Here is a 14,048-nt window from a genome sequence, read left to right as displayed (position 1 = left end):
GAGAACGATGGGCTCTCGCCCAAGAAAATTACGGAGCTTGTTTTCCTCCTTATGAGGTTTCCCCAAAATAGTTGCTTCAATCCGACTGCCACGAGTCCTGTTGAGCCCTTCCTTTGGGAGCAGCGCTCATCCCAGACCAAGGCTGAATCAGGATCTCTACCCAAGTGGGCAGGCGGGAGGGGGCGGACCCTCCGGGAACAGACCGCTCCTCCTCGGAGGGGAGGGACCGACTTCCCAAGGCCTTGTTCTCCAGCAGTCGCAGCTCCGGGTCCCAGAACCGAGTCCTACGTCACGGTTCTGACCACGCGTGACCCGCTGCCCAGCCGGCCCAGCCGTCAGGTGGTCCGTGTGTCCCTGACATGTCGTCCTGCAGCCGCGTGGCCCTGGTAACCGGGGCTAATAAAGGCATCGGCTTTGCGATCACGCGTGACCTATGTCGCAAATTCTCTGGGGACGTGGTGCTCACGGCGCGGGACGAGGCACGGGGCCGCACTGCTGTGCAGCAGCTGCAGGTGGAGGGCCTGAGCCCACGCTTCCACCAGCTGGACATCGACGACACGCAGAGCATCCGTGCGCTGCGCGACTTTCTGCGCAAGGAGTACGGGGGACTTAACGTGCTGGTCAACAACGCGGGCATCGCCTTTAGAAGTAGGTGTGGGGCTCCAGGAGGAGGTGTCCAGGGTTCTCCGAGGGTGCTGGGCAGCGAGCCTCTGCCATCGGGAAGCTGCGCCAGCCTGCCTGGGTGCGCCCGGCTCGCGCCCTGCGAGGCGGGTTCCCGTGTGCGGTGACTCGCGTGCGAGCCCGCCCAGACGCCCCACTCCACGCCCCACCCGGCTGGCGGCCTGTGCCGGCCTGTGCTCTGCCGGAGGCCCTCCTTAGAACTTTCAGCTACGCCTGTTTGCAAGAAAACTGGCCTCTTGGGAGGGGACCGCGCCTTGCCAAGCTCATCAGCTTTCTGTCCCACGCACGAAGGCTTTTCTCAGAGAAGGGTCTTCCAAAAAACGGTTGGAGCTTTCGCATCGCGTGAAACAAGGGCGCATTCATAGATGCCAGGAGACATCTGCTGAGGACAGGAAATGGGTCGCCCGGACACAATTAGCGCGCGCTGGCACGATAGTGGGTTTCCTACCCGCTCTAATGGAGAGTTTTGAGAGGCTCTAAGTAAAAAGGAAGTGAGCCCTGCTTCCCTCCTCCTGGGGGAACTAGGTTTGTTATTAAACTTGAAAGTGCGGCTTGAAAATCATCATCTTTAAGGGGAAAAAAAATCAAGATCGCTTACTCTAACAAATGCTCAATTAGCAAAATTACCCAGTTGTCATGTGCTGGAACCGAAACAAACAGTCCAGCTTCACTTAGAATGTTGAGAGAGCCGGAGCCTGACATGGGAAAGAGACTATTGTGGACCAGAAATCTCTATCTGGTTAGCCCTGAACACCCATAGGCGCCTTGGATGAGACCCAAGTCATCCTTCCACCACCAGCACTTCCAAACTCAGGGTTAGGGGCCTGTGGGCTTTGGGGAAGAGGGGGAGGGCGAGTTCACCATCCCAGCCACTCTCAGCCTCTGAGAATGGAAGGTTTGGTGACTTACGGCCCTGGAAGCCTCTGCTTCTTAAGTGTGCGCCATGTGTACACAAACCTGAGCAGCAGCCGCCCACACACACAAGCTGAGGTCTTACACCTGCCACACCAGAGCCTGCATCTTTACCCAACCTCCAGGAACCGCTCATGTGTATTCAAGCTTGAGATGGGAAAATCAAAACTGGGTGTTCTTGAGATGCGGCATGAGCCTGGCTGATGAGAAACTTGGGGTGTGGACCAGAAAGTTCTTTCCCTATGATCACAAGAGCTTTAGAATGATCGAGTTCTAGTTTAAAGCTGGGGGGGGGGGGGGGCACACGTGTGTGTGTGTGTGTGTGTGTGTGTAGTTTACATATGTGTGTATCACCACGCTCAACAAGACTGTTCTAAAGTTAGCACGCTTTAGCTGTTGTGTGATGGGATCCAACTTCTCACAAGAGTTTCAGAGGAAAATGTAATTCCTCTTTTTTTTTTTCTTGTGCTTTTCAAAGTGGATGATCCCACGCCCTTCGACATTCAAGCTGAGGTGACACTGAAGACGAACTTTTTTGCCACTAGAAATGTCTGCACTGAGTTACTGCCCATAATGAAACCACATGGTAAGTCTAAAGTAGGACTACTTACTGTCCCTCAGGAAGCAGCCACCGGTCCCTCAAGTACCCAGGGCTGCCATTTGCTTGTGAGGTGGAGGGTAAAACCTGCCTTATTGTATCTAGGTGTCTGGCTCAGTACTTGAGCCTTTTAGCTGTGGTTGTCAGACCTCTCTGGTATTGATCAGTGTTCTTGGGGTCTATGTCATGAGCTCAGCTTCCATCACAGGATGCAGGATGCCTCCAAAAGTTTGTGACAGTCTTAGAGAGTCCTCTCTTCCCCGTCCCCGCAACATGTTGAGGATGGGCCCATTCCTGACTTGTCTGGCATTTTAACATTCCTTCTGTTCCTTTCTTATACAGAACTTAAAAAACATATGAGAAAGGCTTTTTTTTTTAAATGTTGTAAGCTGACTGAGAGAATCCAAAAGAAGTAGTTTTTGTGGGGAAACACCTTACCTCCAGCCCATGAGGGTGCAATATTAATTATTAATTTATTAGTTAATTTACTTCTACTGTTTATTGGGTGTCCACCATTATACCCAGCACTGGAGGGATAACCGGGCCCATCATACATACACAGGAGGACCATTTCATCCACAGCCTGGAGATGAGTTTGGAGATTTTCTAACAAAGACTCTAAAGTGTGAAGTGGCCAATGTGATGGAGAGGGATGCTTCTCTGAGGATTTTCTTTTTCTGAGATTATCTGTGGTTCTGAGGGAAAGCTCTGTGGCTGTTGTTTTATTGGTGGGTTTTTTTTAAAAAAGATTTATTTACTTATTTTATGTATATGTGTGTTCTATCTGTATGTGCATCTGCTCGCCAGAAGAGGCCATCAGATCCTGTTATTGATGGTTGTGAGCCACACCATATGGTTGCTGAGAATTGAACTCAGGACCTCTGGAAGATCAGTCAGTCCTCTTAACCACTGAGCCATCTCTTCCAGCCCCTAGCTATTGTTTTTAAAATGTAATTTTCAGGGTTAGAGAGATAGTTTGGTGATTAAGGGCACTTGTTGCTCTTGCAGAAGACATGGGTTCAGTTCCCGTGTTTCCTTGCATCTACGTAGCTCACAGCCATTGGTAACTCCAGTTCCAGAGGATCCAACACCTTATTCTAACTTCTTTGGGTACAGGGCAAGCACGTGATGCACATACATACATACATACAGGCAAAACATACATACATATAAAATAAATATCTTTAAAAATTCAATTCTCTTAACATTTCGAATGAGAATTAACTCAGGATGTGAGAATTGGGTTTTTTTTCCCTCTATTTTTTTAAAAACAGGATCTAACTCTATAGTGCTGTCTGGCCTTCAATTTGCTGTGTAGACCAGGCTGGCCTTAGACCTCTGATGACTCCTCCTGCATTTGCTTCCTGGATGCTCGGATTCCAGTCACGCATCCCTATACCCAGCTTAGCTGTAAGAAAATTTCAATCTGAAAGTGTGGCAAGAGCTGAGCTTGAATCCCTGCCCACTAACGGCTAACTCCTCCATCATTTCTTCCTGGGATAGGTTCACGGGAAGTCTCCAGACACTGCACACCAGCGATCCCTGAACTAAAAAGGCCGGCTTGGCCTATACCACCTGATCAAATATACTTCATTCTACTGAAATGAGAATTACAGCATCAAGTGTGAGCCAAGCCATTTTGAAAGTTAAAGGAAAGCTCTGGGAGGAATGGGGAGGGACAAGAGCCAGGTGAACCCTGTCTAATCAAGTCTGCAACCTGCTGCCCTGAGGGAACTGTGATTTATAGTGTGCCTAGAATATATGACTTTGCCACACTCTGTTCACTGAGAAATGCAGTACTTACTATTACAGCCTTGTACTTTCTGTTTAGCTTTTAGCACATTACTTTCCAGGAGCCTAGGTCTTGCTTACTTGCCCAAGACAAAAATAGCTTAAGCAACAATTGAGTCACTAGAGGGAGCTACTTGCCTGTTCTTTCTAAAAAAAAAAAAAAAAAAGTGGTAGTTGTTTCTGTATGCATGGAGACAAACACAGACCCACATGCACGAGCATGCGCGCACACACGCATGGTGTGGTGTAGTCCCTCTTAGAGCTGGTTGGACTATCTGGTTAATAGTTCAATAATAACCTTTGATCACCTCCCCCCAGCATCTCCCACACATGTGCCCCCAGATCAAAGAGGACACAGGTAACTTCTCCCTTAATAAGGATTAGAATTTCCTCCAAGGCACCCAGCAGCTCCCACAGTTAGTATTTCTCTCCTGTTTTGCTCTGCTCTGCTCTGCTCTGCTCTGCTCTGCTCTGCTCTCTGCTCTGCTCTCTGCTCTGCTCTCTGTTCTGCTCTCTGCTCTGCTCTCTGCTCTGCTCTCTGCTCTGCTCTCTGCTCTGCTCTCTGCTCTGCTCTCTGCTCTGCTCTGCTTTTTTGAGACAGGGTTTCTCTGTGTAGCCCTGGCTATCCTGGAACTCACTCTGTAGACCAGGCTGGCCTCGAACTTAGAAATCCACCTGCCTCTGCCTCCCAAGTGCTGGGATTAAAGATGTGCGCCACCACTGCCCGGCATCCATCCTTCTCTATATACTTTGGAGACCTGAAACTGCTTAGGCCAAGCTGGCCTTGAACTCACAGCCTCCCAATTGCTGAAATTAAATTATGAACCCTATTGTATCTTTAGTAGCTGTGAATTTTTGCCAATGTGAAAATTAACTCATAGTAACGAATTGGTTCATTATCATGCTACTGGTAACTTAGATTAATGAAATCAGAACCAGGATGGAGAATGGGCCTCTCTCCTGAGTGGATGAGGTTATCACTAAATACACTTCCAGGAGAGGCAGATTCCAGTTTACCAGCTCAGGGATGGAGGTGGCTGCCCACAGCCCTAGCCCACAGTGTGACCTAGGGAATTGAGAGCTTTCATCCTGAAGGAGAAAGGCACTGTCCCTTGGGATGCAGGTGATAAGTAGGTGGATTGTGTGTGTTGAAGGAAGAGGGTTTGTTTTTTTTTTTTATAATACTTCCTAATGATTCTGTCACCTGCCATGGTGGTTTGGCTCTAGAAATAGTAGCAATAGGTGTTCCAGTCTGGTCTCAGAGGGGTATACTTGAGGCTTTTCTGTTATGACAACTGCTTAAAAAGCAAACATGGACACACAACTAAAGGGTATTTGCTCAAGCTAGTCGGAAGTTATAGCTCTGAACAAGGGAAAACGTGGGTAGCTGATACAGGAAGAACTGAGATTTCAATTTGCATAGTGCGTCCCATACTGACTAAGCAAGTTCCTAGGAGGTTGGTCCTGGGCTGCGAGTGGGATGCATCTGCCCCTGTGGGTTTGTTTTGGGGTTTTTTTTTGTTTTTGTTTTTTTTTTTTTTTTTTTTTTTTTTTGGTTTTTTGGTTTTTCGAGACAGGGTTTCTCTGTATAGCCCTGGCTGTTCTGGAACTCACTCTGTATACCAGGCTGGCCTCGAACTCAGAAATCCGCCGGCCTCTGCCTCTCAAGTGCTGGGATTAAAGGCGTGCGCCACCACTGCCCAGCCTCCCTGTGGTAGTTTTAACTGTGAGGCTTGGGTGGCCCCTGGACTCTGAGTATCTGTTTTGTAGCTTTCCTGTGAAAACGTGAAACAGATGTGATCCTGAGGACTCCTCCCTGATTCAGGACTTTAGTTTCCTTTTGGGTGTTCCCCAGCTGCCACAGATCTACAGACCCCATGAGTCCACCATCTTTAAAAGCAAGGCTTCTTAAACTTTTTCCACTCCTGACCGTTTTTACTCTGGGGGAAGTTTAATGCAACACCAGGTATATGAAACTGGTGTATAAACCAACATTTTCTGATCATGAATCATCAAGATGTTTGTTTAAAATAATTCTTTCAGAGCTGGGGATGTAGCTCAGATGTTACAGTGCTTGCCTAGCACACAGGAGGTCCTGGGTTTAATTCCTAGTGATACATAAACTGGATATGACAGCACATGTCTGTACTCCTAAGGTGGAGGCAGGAAGATCCAGCGTTACCCTCAGCTACTCATAGAGAGTTTGAAGCACAACCTGAGCTACATGAGATACTGTAAAAAAAAAAAAAAAAAGGCACATAGAATTTTACCAGTTAAGATTAAGGCAAATTTGCATACTAATGAGATGCATGTGCTTCTTTATTTACATAGAAGTTTAGATCCTGGTTGACTAATTGATGCTGCAAGATGTAGCAAATCTTCAACATTTTCCAAAAATCAATCAATATTGTTATTTTACAACCTTTGGTGCCAAGAACACCTCTTCACATAAATACATGTTACAGAATGTCGGAAGTATGTTAGGGCCATTTCAAATATACTTGGAAATGCTGTCCTAAGCTCAAGCCAAAACTCATTTCATCAATCTTTTGAAACTTAAATCAGAACCTCCAGCAATAGGTTTTAGAATGAAACATTCTAACATAACACAGTCCAAAGATACACTAACCTGATGCTCACAGACTGTGGAATGAAACAGTCTAACATAACACAGTCCAAAGGTACACTAACCTGATGCTCGCAGACTGTGGAATCATGGTAGGAAAATGTCAAAAGACTGATTTTAGCAATTGAATGATTATTTTTCTGTAAGAGCAGAAAAGCTGGTCTGTGCAGTAACAAGCCACTGCAGGTCACCCCACACAAGTTCCAGACTTGAGTAGAAATGTTTTACACAGTGCTTCTCAGCGTTTAGTGGCAAGATGGCCACTAAAGTGCACATGCGCGCTCAGAACCAAGGCTGTCATAAAGTCGCATGACACAACACTGTTGAACACTGCCAGAAAAACCTCAGAATCACTATGCATTTGGTTTTGAATTCATTTTCTGACACTGCACATTTTAAAACTTTTTACTATTATATATATGCAAACATATATACATATATATGTGTATATATATGTATATATGTAATAGAAAAAAGGTTTTTAAATATATATATATGACCCACACAAGTCAGTTACCCAGCTCTGTATAGGGTACAGATCCCATAGCATAAGTAGTTGAGTCATAGAGAATTGTTGTGGAAGGAAAGCCTGGTCAGTGCTAGAGATGTGTTTGTCTCTTTGGAATACAGACAGACAGACAGCACACACACAGATACACACGCACACACACACAGATTGTATGTCTTCTAGATTTGCTTTCTATTTCTTTGTTTATGTATTTATTTATTTAGAGGGGTATGTGTGTTTGTACGCATCATGTGTGGATGTCAGAGGACAAACCACGGGAATTAGTTCTCTCCTTCCACTTTGGAGCGTTAGAATGGAACTCAGGTCATCCGGCTTGGAGGCAAGAGCCTTTGCTTGCAGAGCTGTCTCTGCGGCTCTACCTGTTTTATCAGCAACTAAACCCAAACTACACCGAGGAGACTGGTGCATACCGGACCCTGTGAAATACCCTTTGTAATGGATTTTCCTGGTGTTGTCTGTTGCAGGTAGAGTGGTGAATGTCAGCAGTCTGCAAGGGTTAAAAGCCCTTGAGAACTGTAGTGAAGATCTTCAGGAAAGGTTCCGATGTGACACACTTACCGAGGGGGACCTGGTCGACCTCATGAAAAAGTTTGTGGAGGACACAAAAAATGAAGTCCACGAGAGAGAAGGTTGGCCAGACTCAGCTTACGGAGTGTCCAAGCTGGGGGTGACAGTCCTTACGAGAATCCTAGCCCGGCAGCTGGATGAGAAGAGGAAAGCAGACAGGATTCTGCTGAATGCTTGCTGCCCGGGATGGGTGAAGACCGACATGGCGAGGGACCAGGGCTCCAGGACCGTGGAAGAGGGGGCCGAAACCCCTGTTTACTTGGCCCTCTTGCCTCCGGATGCCACTGAGCCTCATGGCCAGCTAGTCCGTGATAAGGTTGTGCAAACATGGTGAACATCTGCTCTAGGGCTTAACAGTTTGATAAACGTTAGCGGGAGAGATGAATGCGGGCTGGTGTGGTTTGATTCTTTCCCACACGGAGGAGGAAGGTCCGTTCCTATCTGGTGGCTCTACAAGCTCAGTCTGAACAATTCGCTGTGTCCAAACTCTCTTAGCTCATCGTGTTTTCATCTGGGTAATGTGCCTGCTTTGTTTTTCAAATTAAAAAGATTTATTTGTTTTATTTTATGTATTATTTGTTTTTTATTGTGTATATAAGTGCCGTGTGTGTGCGCGTGCATGTGTGTGTATGTGTGTACCATGTGCATTCCGGGTGCCCACAGAGGCCTGAGATAGGTATTAGATCCCTTGGAACTGAAGTTATAGGTGCTTATGAAGCCCCCTGCCAGAACAGCAAGGGCTCCAAACAGCGAGCTTGTCTCTCCTTCCCCTCAGCTTGCCTTTATTTCATTGACTAAATCCAATAGCCATTCAGTCAGGCTGTGGGTCCTACAGTATTAGTGATCTCAGCAAGCTTTTGAGTAGTTTCCACAGGCAAACATCCCCTGTGGCCAGCCTCTAGAGTCCTGCTGCTAGGAGTTGCGGTTATGGGGAGTTGAACACCACACGGAGGAATCACCAAGCATGCCGTTCCACTTAAACACAGACAGGAAATGGAGAAGTCAACTGCCTGGGCTTCCATTTCAACTTCCCCTTCTATCAGGAGCCAATCACAGTTTCACATATGGAGCTGTGCAGCTCAGGAGACCCTTGCCAACTATAACAGGCAGGAAAGCACTACAACCACCTCGAACCCTCCCATACACTGCCCCTCCTCTGGGTCCAGTTGTGTGACAAGTGGGTGACTTGACCTTGCTCTAATGAAAGCAGGACCAATTGAACTGGCTTAGGGCTAGAGCTGTGAACGACCACACCCCAACAGTAGTGCTCATAGGGACAAAACCAGGTAGGCCATAGCCAGAGTGTGTATGTTGGGGCGGGGGAGGGACAGGTCAGCCCTCAAGAGGAGCATTTGAAGAGTGGCCCAAGGACTAGCCCCCTTCTCTTGCCTCAGACAGTTCCCGTGAGCACAAGCATCTAAGATGCTCTCATATGCTTGAAATTCCTCTTTTCCTTAACTAAGTTGAATCTAACTATTGCTGGCAGCTCAGAGGAACTTAAATAATAGAAATGCATTAAAATGTTCCATGATAGGTTGTAGAAAAACTATAATCAGGCCAGGAATCCAAAGCAAAGCAAAATCATGAACTAAAGACTGTTGTTTACCAGACTGTGCCATACTAGTGATTCTCAGCATGGCTCTGTGGAACCAGCACAGTAACTCTTGAACGCTGGTGGCATTGTCATTTTCCTTCTTGTTCTTTCAGTTTTGAGGTTTTTTGTTTTTTGTTTTTGAGGGGTGGACATTGCATTTAAAAAGTAAGTTTCGTCTGGCGGTAGAGGCGTATGCCTTTAATCCCAGCACTTGGGAGGCAGAGGCAGGCGGATTTCTGAGTTTGAAGCCAGCCTGGTCTACAGAGTGAGTTCCAGGACAGCCAGGGCTACACAGAGAAACCCTGTCTCGAAAAACCAAAAAAAAAGTAAGTTTCATGGTGACATCATCACACATGGGTACCATTATATTTCATTCTTTTAAAAATTTTTGTTTTACTTTTTATTATGGATGCATGTCTGTGTGCATGCATGTGCATGCATGCATGTGTGCTTATGTATGCATGTGTGTATGTGTGTGTGTGTGTGTGTGTGTGTTAAAGCCATGTCAGAAGTAAATCACGAATCTGCATGCCACAGATGTGGAGGTCACAGGACAACCATTCAGTAATTGGTTCTCACCACCATGAGTGTCCGGGATCTAACTCAGGTCTTCAGGTTTGTATGAAAAGTGCTTTTAACTTCTGACCCATCTTGCCAACCCAATTTTGGGAGTTTTTTTGAGATAGGGACTCACTCTGTAGCCCAGGCTGGACTAGAACTCATATCAGTCCCCTGCTCCAGCCTCTCATGTTGTGATTTCAGGCATGAGCTACTGTGCCTGCATTCACTCTCATTTTTCAAATGTAGACATAAAATCTCAGCATTGGCTTTTTTGTTTTTGTTTTTTTTTTGTTTTTTTTGTTTTTTTTTGTTTTTTTTTTTTTCCGAGACAAGGTTTCTCTGTGTAGCCCTGGCTATCCTGGAACTCACTCTGTAGACCAGGCTGGCTTCGAACTCAGAAATCCACCTGCCTCTGCCTCCCAAGTGCTGGAATTAAAGGTGTGTGACACCACCGCAGCCTGGCCTCAAATCTCAGCATTGTTAATTAACTTGTCCTGAGTGTACAGGTATCGAGAGTCAAAACATAACCAGGGCTGTCTGAATGAAAAGCCACTGGTGGCTGGGCAGTGGTGGCTCACACCTTTAATCCCAGCACTTGGGAGGCAGAGGCAGGCAGATTTCTGAATTTGAGGCCAGTCTGGTCTACAGAGTGACTTCCAGGACAGCCAGGGCTACATAGAGAAACCCAGCCTTGAAAAACAAAAAAAAAAGAAAAGAAAAGAAAAGAAAAGAAAAGAAAAGCCATTGGTATCTGACCATGGCTATATCCAGTTTCTGCTATAGTTCTAGAAGCTGTGAGGAACTCTGTCAGTGTAAAAATTTAAGGGAGATTTTAGGGGTCTTTGCAACCCTTACATGTAGGCTGTAGAGAGGCAGGCCATGGGAGTTCAGCTCAACACTCAGTAGCTAGTATTGGTTCAAACTTCTGGCATCCGGCCCTTGATAGTTTATTTAAAGTATCTTTAAGCACAGCACAATTTGGTGAACATTATTATTCTGGCGACTATTAGGTTAATTTCATGTGGACAACAAAGTAAAATAAATACAGACCAGATGTGACTACAGCAAAACTGTTGAGTTTTATGAAACTCGGGAGTCTAGTGCAGCGGGAGGGAGCACTTCAGTAGAGTCTGCCAAGGTGCTCCCCCTGAGGAATCAGCCATGTGACAGACCTAATATAAAATATAAAGGTTTATTGGTGGGATGGGGAGGGGACCTGGAAAAGGGGTAGAGGCAGAGAAAGGGGGGAGACAGAGAGGGACAGAAAGAGAGAAAAGAGAGAAAGGGAGAAAGAGGGCAAGAGGTTGGCTGGCTCATGTGGGGACAGGAATGGGGGCAGGGGACGGGGAGAAAAGAAAGAAGCCTTCTTATATGCCTGGCTCCTGGCTTGTACCTGGTGGTTGGAGATGCGAGCTGTTGCTAGGTAACTGTTGGGTACAGCCTAGAGAAATTGCTAACAAAAACTCTCACAAAGTCCATGAAGATAGGTTCTATAGACTGAGAAAAAAATTATAAGGGTCAGAGGGAGGATACAGTGCTGGAGAAGTCTCTATCTACCCAGATAGAGCAAAGGTCTCCAAGTTAGAATGCATGTCTGCTCCAACCTTCTGGGTGGATAACAGGTATTGCAGAGAGACTATCTTGTGTATTGTATGGGTGCATCACCTGTCAATTAAAAAGCCTATGGTGTATGGCTTAGGCAGGAAATGGAAGGTGGGACATCTGGGAGGAGAAAGAATTCTAGGACAGAACCAGAGGGACTGGGAAGATGTGAGAAGAAGGATGCAGGGTACCTGAGCACAGGTAACCAGCCACATGACAGAATGTAGGTTAATAGATAAAATAATAAAATAATTGGGTTATCTAAGTTATGATCTAGTCAGAGAAGAGCCTAGATATGTGGCCAACGTATTTGTAAATGTATTTTGAGTGTGAGTCTTATTTCTGGGAGCATAGGACTGGGAAGATGGATCAGACATTAACTTCAACAAGGTATTGCATCCTTCCCTTGAAGGAACAACCCCGTGTGCTCAACATTCCCCATTCCTGAGGTGCTTATCTGTGAGCATGAAGACTTCCATGCCTCCTACAAGAGACGATGTACCTCATGTAAGTAATTTGTAAGCTATTTCACCGCTATGTCCTCAGATTGGATACATTTCCCACCGAGAAGAGGATGATTTAAACACAGTGTATTTCAAGTGAGTCACATCTGTTAATATTTATTTCTTTGAGGAAGATGGAGCTGCCAGGTTTTCTGGGTCAGTGTTTGTATGGTAACCCTACATAACCCATGCCAGCTTTAGACCTGGCCTTTCGACTTCTCCCTCTGCAGACTTTCAGCAGGAACCATGATGGACTGAAAATCTGCACAGTAACAGTGTGTGGATACAATAACAGTAATAATAATAATAATAATAATAATAATATATGTAATATAACATAATATATAATAATATACAATGTTATATATGATAATAATATATAAAATACTAACAGTGTGTGGATATAATACACATGATAACAAACAGGACAGAGACTTGCTTAAGTGACAAGCAGTCGAAAAGTGCGTCCAGCATCAGTATAGAGCTGCATCTGGCTTCTCTGGAAAGAGGAACATAGGGAGAGGAAGGAATGGATTCTATCTGGAAGACAGATAGCCTAAGGGAGGCCATAGTGGTTACTATCCAGTGATGGGGACTAGGCTCTTAAAGAATCATTGACATCTGTATATCCAAACTCAGTGTGTCCAACTGGCCAGTGTCTAATGGGTGGATTGGCCTGAGCTACAAAATGCAGTAGGTTCTGCTATCTGGTGCTCTCTTTTCTAAGATAGGGTCTCTCTATGTAGCTCTGGATAGCCTAGAACTCACTATGTAGACCAGGCTGACCTCAAACTCACAGAAATCTGTCCATCTCTGCCTCTGCCTTCTGTGTGGATGGGTTCTAATGTGCCCTTAAAAGTCAACAAGAGGGCACTGAAGTTCAGCTTTACTCTGTCCCAGAAAGAATATTGTGTTTGGCCGGGCGGTGGTGGCGCACGCCTTTAATCCCAGCACTTGGGAGGCAGAGGCAGGCGGATTTCTGAGTTCGAGGCCAGCCTGGTCTACAGAGTGAGTTCCAGGACAGCCCGGACTATAAAGAGAAACCCTGTCTCGAAAAACCAAAAAAAAAAAAAAAAAAAAGAATATTGTGTTTGGAGCTCTAAAGTTCAGATGAATGCTAAATTTGAGATTCTTTAATTAGTCTGACTTACCTTGTAAGGAACCTGCATTATTTACAGATGGCTAAGTATGAGGTGTAATAACACAATCTGACCCAAAAAGACACTTTTTAAAATTAATTAGACATGTTTTAAATTAGCTAATTAACTAAGTTCTAGCTATAATAGGAACCGAATACAGAGGATTGCATGTTCTAGGCAAGTGGTCCACTACTAAGATCTATCCTAGGTTTTCTTGTTCCTTAGTTTTTGTTTAAGATAGTGTCCTATGGCTGTTTGAATGAGTATGATCCCCATTAGATAGACTTATATATTTGAGTACTTGGTCCTCAGCTGGTGAAACTGTTTGGGAAAGATTAGAACGTGTGCATTGATGTTTCAAAAGCCTATGCCATTCTATACCCGCTTCCCCAGCCTTGTGCTTGTACATCAGAGGCGAGCTCAACTACTGCCTGCCTGCCTGCTGCCATGGTTTCTGACAATGATGAACTCTTTCTCAAATGACAAGCCCCCCCATCAATTAAATACTTTTTTTATTAGTTGCCTTGTCCATGATATTTTGTTATGGCAATAGAAAAGTAAACTAAGACAGAAGCAGAGGCAAGCAGGGCAGGAACCTGGAGGCAGAAACTGAAGAAAAGACCTTGAAGGAACAATGCTTGCTAGCTTATCCCCCATGGCTTGCTTACTCAGCCTGCTTCTTATTATACCTGCTCAGGGGTGGCACTGCCCATAGTGGGCTGGACCCCCCCACATCAACATTAGCACCTTAAGAGATGTGCCCATAGGCCATTCTAATGGAGGCAATGCCTCAATTGAGGCTCCCTTTTCCCAAGTGACTCTAATTTGTGCCATGTTGACAAAAACTAACTAACCAGTTTAGACATGTTCTCATGTAACCAAGCTGGTGTCAAATTTGAAATGCTCCTGTCTCAGCCTTAGCTCAATTTTCCCTTCCTTTTTTGT

At 45.5% G+C, this 14,048-nt stretch overlaps 1 protein-coding gene across 1 annotated transcript; it reads left to right on the top strand.

The window, feature by feature from the left end:
- The first annotated feature begins 245 nt into the window (after positions 1 to 245).
- Positions 246 to 8,276, top strand: Cbr3 (carbonyl reductase 3). The gene is made up of 3 exons (XM_028752545.1): positions 246 to 648; positions 2,072 to 2,179; positions 7,602 to 8,276. Exons 1-3 carry the CDS (start codon positions 360 to 362, stop codon positions 8,036 to 8,038), a joined length of 834 nt encoding a protein of 277 aa, XP_028608378.1. The 5' UTR covers positions 246 to 359; the 3' UTR covers positions 8,039 to 8,276.
- The last annotated feature ends 5,772 nt before the right edge of the window (positions 8,277 to 14,048 follow it).

The sequence above is a fragment of the Grammomys surdaster genome, unplaced genomic scaffold (genome assembly GCF_004785775.1).
Source record: "Grammomys surdaster isolate TR1022 unplaced genomic scaffold, NIH_TR_1.0 125925, whole genome shotgun sequence".
Taxonomy (NCBI): Eukaryota; Metazoa; Chordata; class Mammalia; order Rodentia; family Muridae; genus Grammomys; species Grammomys surdaster.
Note: the sequence above shows the minus strand (reverse complement) of the source record. Positions and strands in the feature narration are given on the sequence as shown.

What these genes read in the sequence shown, in the direction of transcription:
- Cbr3 (XM_028752545.1), top strand. Translation starts at nt 360, where the DNA reads ATGTCGTCCTGCAGCCGCGTGGCCCTGGTAACCGGGGCTAATAAAGGC. An exon ending in CGCGGGCATCGCCTTTAGAA is followed by an intron (nt 649 to 2,071) that starts GTAGGTGTGGGG and finishes TGCTTTTCAAAG; the next exon opens with TGGATGATCCCACGCCCTTC. An exon ending in GCCCATAATGAAACCACATG is followed by an intron (nt 2,180 to 7,601) that starts GTAAGTCTAAAG and finishes TGTCTGTTGCAG; the next exon opens with GTAGAGTGGTGAATGTCAGC.